The following is a 14,675-nucleotide window of genomic DNA, read 5'->3' as shown; positions in this document are numbered from 1 at the left end:
ATGAGATTTCACTGGTACGATTGCTGTTTGTCTCTTTTGGATCTTTATCATACACGGACTGTTCTGCTCTGAAAGCTTTCATCATTCCTGGAGACATTTCTTTTTGGTCACTCTCAGTAACCTAAGGATGAATGTTGTTTCCTGAAGTTGATGGTAATGGATAATTTTGAAACTGAATAATCTTTTTTAGATATTGCTTTTAAGCTTGCTGGTGTGTTGTGCATATTTAACTGCCATTTAAATGAAGTATGCTACAAGTGGTAACTAACCCAGAAATTTGTTTTAGAACTAGTTAACATTCATGTGAATGTTAAGTGGACAGCCCTCTAAATATCGTTTTAGGAATGGCTGTGCCTTGTAACATGCGAAAATACATATAATGGGCATATCTTGTCAGCAATATACTGTAGTAATATTCATGTGTTTCTTCTGTTTGTATTCAAAACTGTCAATTACTGTTCTTAATAACTGGATAGAATAAAATTTGGGTAACACTGTTTCAGTGGTTTGAAACTGTCAGCTTACAGGAATGCTCATCAGAACAGCAGCAGATGTTCACCAGAGGGAATCTTCCAGCGCAAGTTGCATAAAGGAAGCATAAAATACCGAGGAAGGGCAAAAAGTGTATTTAATCCACTTTCCATTTTAAGGAGTATTCCTTCTACTGCTGTTCCCTTTGCATATTTTTGTGTTGTGTTAAAAAGGAATGTTGGAGAAATGTTGTTGCTACCATGTGCCTTTAAAAACACTGGAAGTCAAAGATGTCTGTAAGTGCAGGGGGAAGCTGAATTTCTCTCAGGTGAGAACACAGGTTAGAAGTGAAAAAAATACCTGGGAAGATTTTTAGTCAGCCACCACTGTTTCCACTCATTTCCTTCTCCTGGGAGGTATTATGTTTGCTGTTCTGCAGGGAGCAACAAGGTAACAAAGTTATAATACTCTCAGGTAATGTTGTTTTTTGAGACCTGATTTAGGGTTTTAACAGGTAAGTTTTGCTTTTGACATTGTGTAGTGAGGGCTAAAATAGGTCTCAAACTCACTTTGGAAGCTGATATTATGAAAGCAACCTTATATAACATGTCAAAAGTGTTGCAGTACTTCTTAGTGTGTTTTTTTTCTCTTTTTTCCAGTGGAGTATAATATGCTTTATACCTTAATTTGAGTAAGGTACACTGTTACACACATTAGAATTTAATGTGTCTTTATAATTTCAGCTTATTATGTGTAAATCGTGCCTTCTGAAAACACAGCATATAGCTCTTATCCAGAGTAGAATTTTGAGCATGTACTTTTTTTAATACTATGTTTGTATCTGTGTACAGAAAGCATAGAAACAATGTGGGACCAAGCAAACCTATTTCTCAGCCACGAAGAAACATTGTAGGCTGCAGAATACAGCATGGATGGAAAGAAGGGAGCGGACCTGTAACACAATGGAAGGGCACAGTTCTTGATCAAGTTCCTGTAAATCCTTCTCTCTATCTTATAAAGTATGATGGATTTGATTGTGTGTATGGACTAGAACTGCACAAAGATGAAAGAGTTTCAGCACTTGAAGTTCTTCCAGACAGAGTTGGTAAGTGCTTTTTTCCTATGCACACATACACATATGTTGACATTTAATAATAAATGTTGTCCACTAATCTCTCCTGACTTTTCCCTGAGATAACATTTGAATTTTATTAGCTGAATTAATTTTTGTCACATGACAGGTAAATTAAATGTTCTGTTTAGATTTTCTTGATTTCACAAAGATTTGATGATGCCAGAGAATGTAGTGCTGTCTTTTGTCTTTAAATGGCATGCAGTACATTCTGTAGTCTTCCTCTTCCTTAGAGTCTTATCACTAACAAGCTTATGTAAAGTTAATATTGATATTTCTATTAAAATTGAAACTGAGCCAGCTGAGAAATGAAACTGAGCCAGCTATACATTGTCTGTTCTTTGTGTTTGATGGTGATGATGTTGCATTTTTTCCTCATGTGCTTTCTCTAATCATTAATATACATGGAAAAGGGGCATTTTCGAAGTGAAATAGCTTGACTTATGAAAACCAGACTTACTGGTTTTCATAATTAGCCCTGGATTGTTTAACTACAGTTTTTTTCAAACTGTAAAGTTCAAAAGGTTCAAGGGAACTAAACTCAAAACCTTCATTAATGAATTTGAAGAGCTGCTTCGCAATGGCCTCCCTTCCTCCCCCCCCCCCCCCCAAGTATGTATTTAAAATACAAACCTTCTTTGCTGTAGTCTTGATTGGTCTCACTTCAATACCTTGCATTATGATAGTTTGTCTAATCTGGAGGGTGCAATGATGGAAAAATCGTGATAAGAATTGTTTTAACATGTTACCACTCCTAAAATTCTGCAATTCTTTAACATTAAACTCTGGAATAGACATTGTTTTGTATGTGAATTGACTTAAGTTTGTCAGATTTGTTCCTGAATCTAGATGAAGATTATTTTTGTGAAGACACATGTCTGTGCTTTTGAATGGACTTAACATGTGACCTGCTGTCATTTCAGCTTCATCTCGAATTAGTGATGCCCACCTGGCAGACACAATGATTGGCAAAGCTGTGGAACATATGTTTGAGACAGAGGATGGTTCAAAAGATGAATGGAGGGGGATGGTCTTGGCTCGAGCTCCTATTATGAACACATGGTTTTATATTACCTATGAGAAAGATCCTGTCTTGTACATGTACCAACTCTTAGATGATTATAAAGAAGGTGACCTTCGCATTATGCCTGATTCCAGTAAGTAGACCAGTTAGTTCTTTTTTTTCCTCTGGAAAGTGGCAGCTCTCTTTTGGCTTATGATTTATTTATAAAAAGGAGAGCTGACAAAATGTAAAAGGGAGTAACAAACAAGATCCATAAGTATCACAACTTACAAAGGTTACAGCACAACTGGAAACACATCTGGTGTAAACAACATTTTTTGGAATATTTTACTTTAATCAATGATGAGGTATGCAAGGATGAGGTATACAGGAAAATTATTTTCTGTAATTATTCCTAATTCTGATAAAGATATGCATACTACTGTGGGAGAGATTACTCTGGATTTTTTTATGGACATTGGCGAGCTAGAAACCTTCCACTGTTGTTTTCTTACAGAAGTATCCTAGCGCCTTGAGATGACTCTGGATTTGTACTTCTGAAGCAGTTCTCGTAAGAATAATGTTTTGGGACCAGCTAATATAGTCAGATTAATTTTGAGTAGATGTGTTCGGTTGAAAGATCTTTGAGTAGCTTCTTGGAGGAAAGAAACACTAATCTTCTGAAAAGTCATTTTCTCTCACATGTTTAAACATATTAGTAGGAAAAATATTTTGATAAGTTAGGAGGGCTATTTTTTCTTCCTCTCTTGAAGTGAAAGTTATTTGAGTCTTTCCTGTTAATATAGAAGGATTTTTCACAGAATTTGGATAGCCAGTACAAAAAAGAGGGTACAAGACTGTAAAGCATATTGTACTCATTTCTCCCCTGCACCTAAAAAGCACGACTCTGACAGAGTCATTTTGTCATTAAAGTAAATTATTAATTAGGTTATCATGTTGTCTGGTTACACAATGCACTACATAAATATTAATTACAATTCATTCATTGAGTTTCCGAGACTGTATTGTCAGATCTAGCACTGATGATAAATAGTCTGATAGCTGGATAAATAGGTGGGGCTTATTTGCATAACTTCTGTAGTAGTCTTGTTTTTAGTGTTTTTTTTTCCAACCTAACAAAAAGCAACATATCTGTGGCTTGAAATGAATGAGCTGCAAATATTAACAGGAAAAAAAAAGTGACCTTTCTAAAAGGGGGGGGGGGGAAAGCAAGGGTGTGTGTGTGTGTGTGTTTTTTGTTTTTTTTTAATTTGGCACCTCCAAATGTATCCTGCCTAAAATATTAAAAAGGGCTTGGGAGGTATTTTTAAATTCTTCTTTGGTAGGCTACTTTTTAGGCAATTTAAGTTCCCTTTTTCTTACACCTTAGATAAGGGAAAAGGCTTATATGCTTTCCATATTTAAGCATTAACTGGTTTTAATGCTCATCCTGAGACTACCTAGTATTTACCTCTGTTGCCAATACACTCTGAAGTATGAGCTACCTTTTCTGAATCTGAATACTTTTCAGATAATTAGTATTATATCCTTAAGTCAATGACTGGATATTAAAGGTGGTAGTTTTCAGATAGGATTTTAATTTACCTGGGAGTATGTCTACAAACTTGGTAGAACTTACCATAACATTATGGCGAGAACTTTCAGAAGTTCTTAGCCTTTTTTTTTCCTCTTCTCAAGTTGTCTTTGCATATGTGAAGAGACTGAAATGTGGATGATAACTTTAAAGCTTTTTTGATGAGGGGAAAAATGTTATGCTGGGTGCAATAATGAAACTTTGTCAACACTTCATAGTTACTTATAAAATAAAATGTAAGAGTTAACTTGCATTTTTCCCAAGGAAGGTACTTTAAAAAAAATCTGATATTAAGAGGATGTTAACTATGTATGGCAATGCATTCATAGAAGAAATAGAAGAAAAATTTACAGAGAAACTTAAGTTTGGGGAAGATGCTTGGCAGCTTCAGTTCTATCATCATTTGCAGTATGTGGCTCACGGGAGCCCAAGGAGCAATCTGAATCTCTAGTTTAGCACTGATAGCTACAGCGTAGCAATTTGCATGACACAATAGTGTTGGCCTTATTCTCAGTTTTCAGTTTGAGTTGACTAGCAAGTAGTTTAATGCAGGGTGCTGAATAAGTGACCGAGAGCAGTGAATCATTGAAACAGGAAGATGTTTGTATATCAGTTTCTTTTCTTTCCAAGATGCTCCAGAATAACAAGCCATTATTTAAAAAAAAAAAAAAAAAAAAAAGCATCCACTTTGGAATTGGGTATGCACTTTGGTCATCATAATATCAGATTGCATTAAGACTTGCAAAGTTGTCATTCCACTTTGTTTTTAAGGATGAACTAATGAAATAATTTCTAACTGTAAATATATCAAGACAATCTATTTGCTCCACATCGTTTTTCTTTGCCTTTGGAGTTTTTTTGCAACTCCCTGAATTAAAAGGAAAATAGCTGCAACCTGTAAGAGATTCTTACATCGGAACAAGGATGTTGATTTAAAGGCTTGGGTTGTCTGGCATAAAAGGCACAGCACGTCTGACCATTTGCTAAGGAAATTCCTCCCTGGACCACAAAACACAGGTTTAGTGCTCTCTATTCATACAGAAGGCACACTGAGAAAGGAGGCGTAGTTGGTATGGTTAGGTGGGGTTAGTTTCCAGCTCTCCAATACAACTCGGCGCAATGCGGTACCCTCTGTCCCATTTGTTCTGTGCTTGGCTTGTAACTAACCCCGTGGGAACTGGCAGGTTGGTATAAAGACACATCTTTTTGTATCCAGACTTGCCATAGGCCTCATCTAAAATTGGAGGATACTTCCGGGTGGATTTTACTAGGTGAGTAAATAATACAGTTACAGACTTGAGGAGATTTAGCATCCATTCCAGTGTGGAGTCAAAAAATGCTTTTAGCAGCATTATTGGTTACGGAAGTTATGTATTATCATTTTAGAAGATGTGTTTTTGTTGGAGTGGCATGGTTGCACTGAAATTTTGAATGAAGTGTGCGGGGAGAGGTTTTGTATGGCTATTTTTCTGTTAAATGGGCTCCAATGCCTTGTTCCGCTGCAGGCTTAAGTTCAATTATCTACATTTTTTGTAACTTGTGTGTTTAACCTTTATGTCAAAAGATATACTTATCTAACCAATTGAAGTGTCATTTGAAACTTAATAAAACTAAAGGCAGTATTACAAAAAAAAAGTAATCTGTGACCATACTTCCTGGAAGCATGGCAATAGTTAGGTGTTTGAACAACACAACTTGTATTGGGCGTGTTCAGCGTTTAAGAGTTGTGATGTTTCTAAATCTTAAGACTTTGCAGTTATCTTCTATATTGAAAAATCCATAAATATCTACCAAAGCACGTTGTATTTTTGTGTTGCAGATGATTCACCTCCTGCAGAACGGGAACCAGGTGAAGTTGTGGACAGCCTGGTAGGCAAACAAGTGGAATATGCCAAAGAAGATGGCTCAAAAAGGACTGGCATGGTCATTCATCAAGTTGAAGCCAAACCATCTGTCTATTTCATCAAGTTTGATGATGATTTCCATATTTATGTCTACGATTTGGTGAAGACATCCTAGACGTCATTGTGAACTTTTGCCAAATTTGTGGAACTATTAAATGTAAAATTTGTAGACACAAAGACTTGACTGCTTTCCAGTTTAATGAAAGCTTAAATGTCCCTGCGAACCCACAATCTCTGCCAGCAAAACTGTTTTGTTCTGAATAATACAAGCAAATTGATGTGAACGTGACACATTTTGTGTAAGAACTCCTTTTCTTGAAGGAAGTCAATATATTTGAGTGGGAGGGAGTTAAAAGCAAAGAACAGCTGCAAATTCAAGCTGTGTAAAGTTGATCTAGTATTGTAATCATTAATCTAAATTTTTTTCATAGATTTTAACTTTTTCTTCAACCTTGCACTCACTTGTTCAACTGCCACATGCAAGTGTAGTTTGATATTTTTGATATGCCTTCTTTTGTAACATTAAATTTAATTTCTTGGCTACTGGCAGTCCTTGTTTTCAGGGTTGGGTCAGAGGTGACTTTCCTGAAAGGTTTAAACGGTTTGTGCAGCATTAAGGAGTGCCTAACCCAAGTAACATCAATCTACTGTGTTTCTACATTTCAAATTTAGCTTTTTAAGAACTCGCAGTACATGGAACTACTTGTGCATTTTTAGTAGTGACAGGGCAGTAGGATATCAAGTGTTTGACTTATGCACCTTTCAGTGAAAAGGCTTTAAACTATAAAAATATATTTAATCTGTATAACCAGTTAATTAGAAAATGCAGGTTAATGGCCCGTATTTAAAAGTCGTAGGAACCAGTAATACACACGCAACAAGGCTGCCTTTGATCCTAAATGTTGTACTTCTCTGTTTTGTTGTACACACTTCTCAGCAAAACCTAAGTGCTTGGTGCCACAAATTTAACAGTATATATGCTACTCCAGAAGACTTTAGACTACGCATTGGCAATCAGTAGTCTCTCATTTAATATCAGAACCTAGCAACCTGAATGTTTGTGTGTGGACTTAGAAGCCTAACAGTAGTTAATCTTATACACGGTAAACAGTCCCATGAGGGGGGAGGGGAAAAAATCCTTTTACCTTGAAGACTTACTTTAGAGAAGGAGAAGCATTTGTTGCCTTCTGCTCAGTCTGCTGCATTTTTTGTTGTTGTTTTGTTTTGGTTCTGTTTTTTCGTCCATTTGTGTCTTTTAAAAACCATTTTGGTTCAAGAAGGCATCTTCCCAACATATTCTTTTTTTTTTTTCTTTTTTTCTCCTGGCTTTTCCACATAAGGAGTGTCTGGACAAATCTACAGCTTAAACCTGTTGTTGCCTTTTGTGGTGTACGTTGTACTTGCTTTGAGGTATGCTGTTACCGTGAATTTCATTCTGCGAACACTAGAGTTCTGCATGCCAGTGGTGTACTATCTAATGGAAGCTATAGGCAGTCTCAGTGGTTCAGTCATCTGCGTTAGACTGTGGATGTAAATAGCAGCCCACAAGAGCAGAGTCCTTTCACAGTTTTAATCTTGCAAGATAGCTGTAAATCAAAGTTAGTTGTTTTTTATTTTTATTTTTTTTCCTTAAAGTGTGGCAGCTTTTAAAAACGTCAGAATTGCAACAATGATCAGCACAGCAACAAAATTGTCATGTTACATTAAGGCAGAGCTCTGCAAGTCGCAAGGTACTGCTTCACAGAAATGCAGTATGTGAAGACAGACAGCACTGTTGATGGAAGGAAGGAATACACAGTTTTCCAACCTTATGCCGTTAGTGGAAGGGATAGCAGGAGAGGTGCTGTTAATCAGAGATCAGAGGTCCAGATGACCTCGACTGTGGGTATTCTTGATATCGAAGACTCAGTGGTTTAAGCCCCTTTCTGTCAATTTTTTTGCCTGATTTCATATTTTAGCCTTAAGGCTTGTGCCTCATTATGCTGTTGAATGGTAATAAATACTCATCATATAAATATGATACCTTAATTCTTTGTCCATTGCTACTATATTGCATTATGTCCAGTATTTCATCATGGGCAACCAAAGGCAGGCTATTGTCTTTCAGTGAATAGCTTCTCAATGCAGTCCTTAAGCACTAAGTACCTGAGTCGTAAATGTTCCTTGTGTTTTGAACAAAGTGAGCAGATTTGCAACACAGTGTTTTCATCCTGCAGATCTGTTATGTGTTTTCTATTGACTCTTAAGAGTCCTGCATGTAAATCTCAAAGCTGAGCCTGGCTCCATGAGCCCAAGTTGATATTTGTGGCACAAAAATGAGTGAGTGTATTGATTATACACAAGATACATGAATAACCTAGTACAGTGAATTTTGGGCTATACATCTAAGAAATACAAGGTTTGTTTTAAAATACCAGAGGTTTAGGTCTACTGAAACATTTTTAGCATTAGGCTTGCATTTGTGGGTTTTCTGCAAGCCACTTTAATACACCACGTATTCTGCCAATTAGAGTATACTCTATAAATTGTAAATTGTTTTTAGATGTCCCTGTTGTCTGTTGCGTGGGTTTTTCTTTTCATCCTTTTTTTCTTTTTCCTTTTCCTTTTTCCTAAAAAAACTTTTTTTTTTGATAGCTTAAACCACCTTTTTGAGGCTTGAGACTAATTCCACTCCCTGCCCATCTGCTTTGGGCTTTGTTTTAGGCTCATGTTTCAGATCTGCATGCAGTGCTTGCGTTACCCTGGTAACTAAATGTTGGTTCCTTGTTCTAGGGGTTCAACATTACTTTCCAAAATTATCATAGGGCTTGTGATGGCACAAGCCATGGATCTTTGTATAAAAGTTATTGGCCTTTCTCATTTACCTGCTGTAGTATTGTTGTATATTGTGTGTGTGCGTGTGCGTGATGTCAGGCTGCCATGTAAAACTTTTAAAAAGGGAAAAAAAAAAAACTTAAATGCAGACCATCCTTTTTTGCATGCTTAGAGGGTTAGAACGTTCAATGTAACAAACTAAAGTTGCATGTTAAAATGTTTAGGTTTTGGTTTTGTTCTGTTTTTATTTTGTGTTCAGTTTTTCGTGAATTTGCTTATTGTGCTGTTTTAATGGTTGTTAGTAGGATTAAATGCACCGGTGAGGCAAGCATAGTGCCAACAGAAGGTAATTTTCCAGTTGTATGTGTCATACAGCATTTGAAGGGACCATGTATTCTGTTCAAGAATAAATAAAATCACAATTGATTAGTAAAACACTACATTTTTCTTCTTTCTTTTGAGTGCCAAACCCTAAACTAAGTTGGAAAAGACTACATGAAGACTGAAATACTTTGGGGAAAACCCTCTTTCTTGCAACAGGTAGAAGCCTTCTTTAAATGAACTATTTAAAAATGGAGGCTTTTATCTTCTTATCTTTGTAGATAGAATTGATTACAGTCACTTCAGGGAAATAGAATTATTGTTAAAAACAGTTTCTGGTTCCTTGAAAATGCTGTGCTTTTTGTATTTTACATCATTAGTGCAATTTGGATGGTTCTTGGTATGTGTATAGTTCAAAGGTCTTCGTGTTCACATTTTAAAATTAGGTAATGACTTCATCTTTAGAGCTTGGTTTCATTATTTTTATTTTATTTTGAACAATGTAGACAATTCCCTGTTCTCTGCATTTAGAAGTATAAACACAAATCTGTTACTTAATTCTGTAAGTAATTTTTATAATTATGATGTAACTCTATCCTTAAAACATTTAAAATAAACCCTTTATGTGCAACTTATGACTGTAAACTTTGTTCTCATGAGCAAAATGTAGTGATGTGATTTCAGATTGTGAAGAAGCAGTTTCTTCAGTTTTCTAATTAAAAAGGATTTATTATTTTAATGTCAAGCCATGTATGCTGGTATAATACTTTCCCTATGAAACAAGTTTGCTTGCTAAACCAGGTCTTTATTCTTTTTTTGCCAAGTAAGTATGAATGTTGATAAGATGGAATTTGACTGAGGCAAAGCATAAGGCTTAAATTGTGTTTCACCAGAGGCACAAAAACTCCCCTTCGGGGGGTTATGCAAGTCTGAAGGAGGCTCTATTTCCAGAGCACACCACATCTCTCACTGTTAGCAGTAGTTCGGCAGTGGAGAACACTAGAAGCATTTGTCAGTGCTGAGGTGGTATGTTTGTCTGCTTTGACTTAATGTGCTTAACTAAACTTTGAATTTTATTTTACTCACTATAAAAAAATAGATTTGAGTCAAATTAGAGGTGATGAGCAGTGAAGAGAGTAATATCACAATGCTGCAAATTTTCTTAAGACAGGTAAGTTGTTCACACTAATGCATGGTGACTTAATTCTTTTATATTGTTAAAGGGTAAATTACCAGGCCTGACTTTGAATATTGAAATGAAGAGATTTTCCTTATTCCTCCTTCTTCCATGATTTTAAAGGAGAAAGCCAGGCTTACATGGATATCCCAAAAATACATTTTTTGGCACCACGTTTAGCAAGCCTGCTAGAAGTATACTGAAGATGGTGCAGTGTATTGACCGTGCAGTTGGGATCAATACTGAGGCCTCTTCAGTTCCGTTAGTTCAGTGTTCTGTTTACTGTATTCTGTTCCCTAAGAAACTGGTCCCATTGAAGATTTATATTCTGCACGTCTAATTAGGGAGAGATGACCATGAGATGGTGGAGTTCAGGATCCTGCGAGGAGGCAGCAAGGCACCAAGTAGGATCGCAACCCTGGGCTTCAGGAGAGCAAACTTTGGCCTCTTCAGGGACCTGCTTGGAGGAATCCCGTGGGTTAGGGCCGTAGAAGGAAGGGGTGTTCAAGAGAGCTGGTTAATATTCAGACATCACTTCCTCCAGGCTCAAGAGCGGTGCATCCCTATGAGTAGGAAGTCAAGCAAAGGAGGTAGGAGACCTGCATGGATGAGCAAGGAGCTCCTGGCAAAACTCAACCAGAAGAAGTAAGTATACAGAAAGTGGAAAGGGGGACAGGCCACTTGGGAGGAATATAGGAACGTTGTCAGAGTATGCAGGGATGCRACAAGGAAGGCTAGGCCTGTTTGGAATTAAATCTGGCAAGAGATGTCAAGGACAACAAGAAGGGCTTCTTCAAATACATCAGTAGCAAGAGGAAGACTAGGGAAAATGTGGGCCCTTTGCTGAATGGGGTAGGTGCCCTGGTGATGAAGGATGCAGAGAAGGCAGAGTTACTGAATGCCGCCTTTGCTTCAGTCTTTACTGCTCAGGCCAGCCCTCAGGAACCCCAGACCCTGGAGGCAAGAGAGAAAGTCTGGAGAAAGGAAGACTTTCCCTTGGTGGAGGAGGAGTGGGTTAGAGATCATTTAAGCAAACTTGACACCCACAAATCCATGGGCCCTGATGGAATGCACCCACGAGTGCTGAGGGAGCTGGCGGATGTCATTGCTAAGCCACTCTCCATCATCTTGGAAAGGTCCTGGAGAACAGGAGAGGTGCCTGAAGACTGGAAGAGAGCCAGTGTCACCCCAGTCTTCAAAAAGGGCAAGAAGGAGGACCCAGGGAACTACAGGCCAGTCAGCCTCACCTCCATCCCTGGAAAGGTGATGGAGCAGCTCATGCTGGAGGCCATCTCCAAGCATGTGGAGGACAAGAAGGTGATCAGGAGTAGTCAGCATGGCTTCACCAAGGGGAAATCATGCTTAACCAATCTGATAGCCTTCTATGATGGAATGACTGCCCGGGTAGATGAGGGGAGAGCAGTGAATGTTGTCTACCTTGACTTCAGCAAGGCTTTTGACACTGTCTCCCGTAACATCCTCATAGGGAAGCTCAGGAAGCGTGGGCTGGATGAGTGGACAGTGAGGTGGATTGAGAACTGGCTGAATGGCAGAGCTCAGAGAGTTGTGATCAGCGGTGCAGAGTCTAGTTGGAAGCCTGTAGCTAGCGGTGTCCCCCAGGGGTCAGTACTGGGTCCAGTCTTGTTCAACTTCTTCATCAATGACCTGGATGAAGGCACAGAGTGCACCCTCAGCAAGTTTGCTGACAATACAAAACTGGGAGAAGTGGCCGATACACCAGAGGGCTGTGCTGCCATTCAGAGAGACCTGGACAGGCTGGAGAGGTGGGCGGAGAGGAACCTCATGAAGTTCAACAAAGGGAAGTGCAGGGTCCTGCACCTGGGGAGGAATCACCCCATGCACCAGGACAGGTTGGGGGCTGACCTGCTGGAAAGCAGCTCTGTGGAGAAGGACCTGGGAGTGCTGGTGGACACCAAGTTAAGCATGAGGCAGCAATGTGCCCTTGTGGCCAAGAAGGCCAGTGGTATCCTGGGGTGCATCAGGAAGAGTGTTGCCAGCAGGTGGAGGGAGGTGATCCTCCCTCTCTACTCAGCCCTGGTGAGGCCACATCTGGAGTACTGCGTCCAGTTCTGGGCTCCCCAGTACAAGAGGGATGTGGCACTACTGGAGCAAGTCCAGCGAAGGGCTACGAAGATGATTAGGGGACTGGAGCATCTCTCTTATGAGGAAAGGCTGAGAGAGCTGGGCCTGTTTAGCCTGGAGAAGAGAAGGCTGAGAGGAGATCTTATCAATGTGTACAAGTATCTGAAGGGAGGGTGTCAAGAGGATGGGACCAGACTCTTTTCAGTGGTGCCCAGTGACAGGACGCAAGGCAACGGGCACAAACTGAAACACAGATGCTTCCATCTGAACATGAGGAAATACTTTTTCACTGTGAGGGTGACAGAGCACTGGMACAGGTTGCCCAGAGAGGTTGTGGAGTCTCCTTCTCTGGAGATATTCAAAAGCTGCCTGGATGCAATCCTGTGCAACGTGCTCTAGGTGACCCTGCTTGAGCAGGGGGGTTGGACTAGATGATCTCCAGAGGTCCCTTCCAACCTCAACGATTCTGTGATTCTGTGAGAGTCTAAGGCTTTGCTTAACAAAAGCATCATATTCCAAAAGCAGATGTTAATCCGCGTGAGCTGGCTACATTAAATTACGGTTAAAAAACAGGGATACTAGAATTTTACAACTGTAATGCCTGAATCTGTTTTGTGTTACAGCTGCTAAACCAAGCTCAGTCCTGTAACATCTCTTTTGACCCTTCACAGGGGAAGGAGCTTTCTAAAAGCAAAAAGACATTTTTGGTCTCAGTGATCATAGTAATACAAACTGCCTCTGAAAACGGGCTGCTCAGGAGCGGGCTTACGAGCAGCTCAGAGGTCTGTCCCTTGAAGATGGTAATGTCTCTCAGATTTAGGAGGTGGGGAGAGGGGCCTTCGCTGGCATAACAGCTTTAATCCATAGTACTGTACTCTTATTTTCACATCTGTCAGAATCCTTTTGTGCCTATAAACAGCTTAACCTTGCAGGAATAAATAGCTTGTTCCTTTCTTTGTGCGGTGAGGTATCTATTTTTAAATCAATGACTTTTTTAAATACTCATGCTGTAAGCAACTGAGCTACCGATGACTTCGGTAGAGTCTTCTTTTTAGGAAAGAATGAGCTTTTGTAAGGGTACTCTGGAGGACCTTGGGCTGCTGTACTTTAGAACTGAAGTACTAAAAGGAGAAGTAAGAACAAGGTTGAGGAAATGACAGGTATGTTCTTCTGTCCTCTTGCACTGGGTAATAAATGATGCTAGCTTTATACACATAGTATTTTTTTCAGTCTGGTTTTGGTTTTCTTTTCCAGCCAGGAAGTTCCTACCCTGGCATGTTATATCATTTAACTTTTTTTTTTCCTTTGCCAATATCAATATTCTACCTTTTTAAAAATTGTTTTTAGGATTGGCAGACTGGGAAAAGTTACCAGGCTTCTAAGCTTTCTTTTCAGGCTCTGTTCTTCTCATTTTACTAGTTTAGCTGCTCTGAATTAATTTCTCTTCCAAATTTGAAGTACAGAAGCAGTTTATGCACAGCATGCAGCAGCTGAGGTCTCACCAGTGGAAATGAACTGGTGTCTGCTTAACACTTTCTTTCCTATTCTATTTGGATGTTAACATTTCTGCTGCATGTCCCTTTTCTTGATTCACTGTTATAGTTTACATAATTTCAGTTGTACAGAACTTGTGTAAATGGCTTTTGTAGCCCTTTCAGTTTAAATACCTGTATATTTTGGCACATCTTTTAAAATCAGTCCTTAAACTTACTTGTATTCAATGAAGTCCACTTTCACAAGTCCTGTTTTAACATCTCTATGCTTTTTGGTGCCACATTGTTACTCGGGTTTCTACAGAAGACTGACCTGTTTGAAGCTGACTCTGGCAATGAATATAGACCTCTGTATGCTTACTTTGGTTTGAGCAACCCTATTTTTTTTCTTAAGCATGTCCCACCTAAATTGAGATAATCACTGCAATTTAAAAGCACATTTCACGCTGCTTTAAATGCACACTCAAGTTAAATCAATGCAATGTTAGGTAAACAACCACTGTTTTAGGAAGGGGGAGAGGGCTGTTTTATTCCTGGGATGAGTAATAATAGTTTGTGTGGAAGATGGATATGTGAAGTGGTATCTAGTGCTTTAAATATGAATAAGGAAAAGTAAGATCCTTGTGTGTTACACTAAAAGCAGAATTTGTGCTGCAGATTTTT

At 38.9% G+C, this 14,675-nt stretch overlaps 1 protein-coding gene across 3 annotated transcripts in view; it reads left to right on the top strand.

Moving 5' to 3' along the window:
- Nucleotides 1–9,984, top strand: part of SPIN1 (spindlin 1) — a 51,288-nt gene extending 41,304 nt beyond the window's left edge. For all 3 annotated transcript variants that reach the window (XM_026064065.1, XM_026064066.1, XM_026064064.1), the window contains exons 4-6: nucleotides 1,323–1,576; nucleotides 2,527–2,760; nucleotides 6,020–9,984. In XM_026064065.1, coding sequence (XP_025919850.1) covers nucleotides 1,323–1,576; nucleotides 2,527–2,760; nucleotides 6,020–6,219 — 688 coding nt within the window. In that variant the 3' untranslated portion in view covers nucleotides 6,220–9,984. The remainder of the gene's footprint in view (nucleotides 1–1,322; nucleotides 1,577–2,526; nucleotides 2,761–6,019) is intronic.
- Nucleotides 9,985–14,675: the final 4,691 nt, after the last annotated feature.

Source organism: Apteryx rowi, unplaced genomic scaffold (genome assembly GCF_003343035.1).
Source record: "Apteryx rowi isolate R43461 unplaced genomic scaffold, aptRow1 scaffold_208, whole genome shotgun sequence".
Classification (NCBI taxonomy): Eukaryota; Metazoa; Chordata; class Aves; order Apterygiformes; family Apterygidae; genus Apteryx; species Apteryx rowi.
Note: the sequence above shows the minus strand (reverse complement) of the source record. Positions and strands in the feature narration are given on the sequence as shown.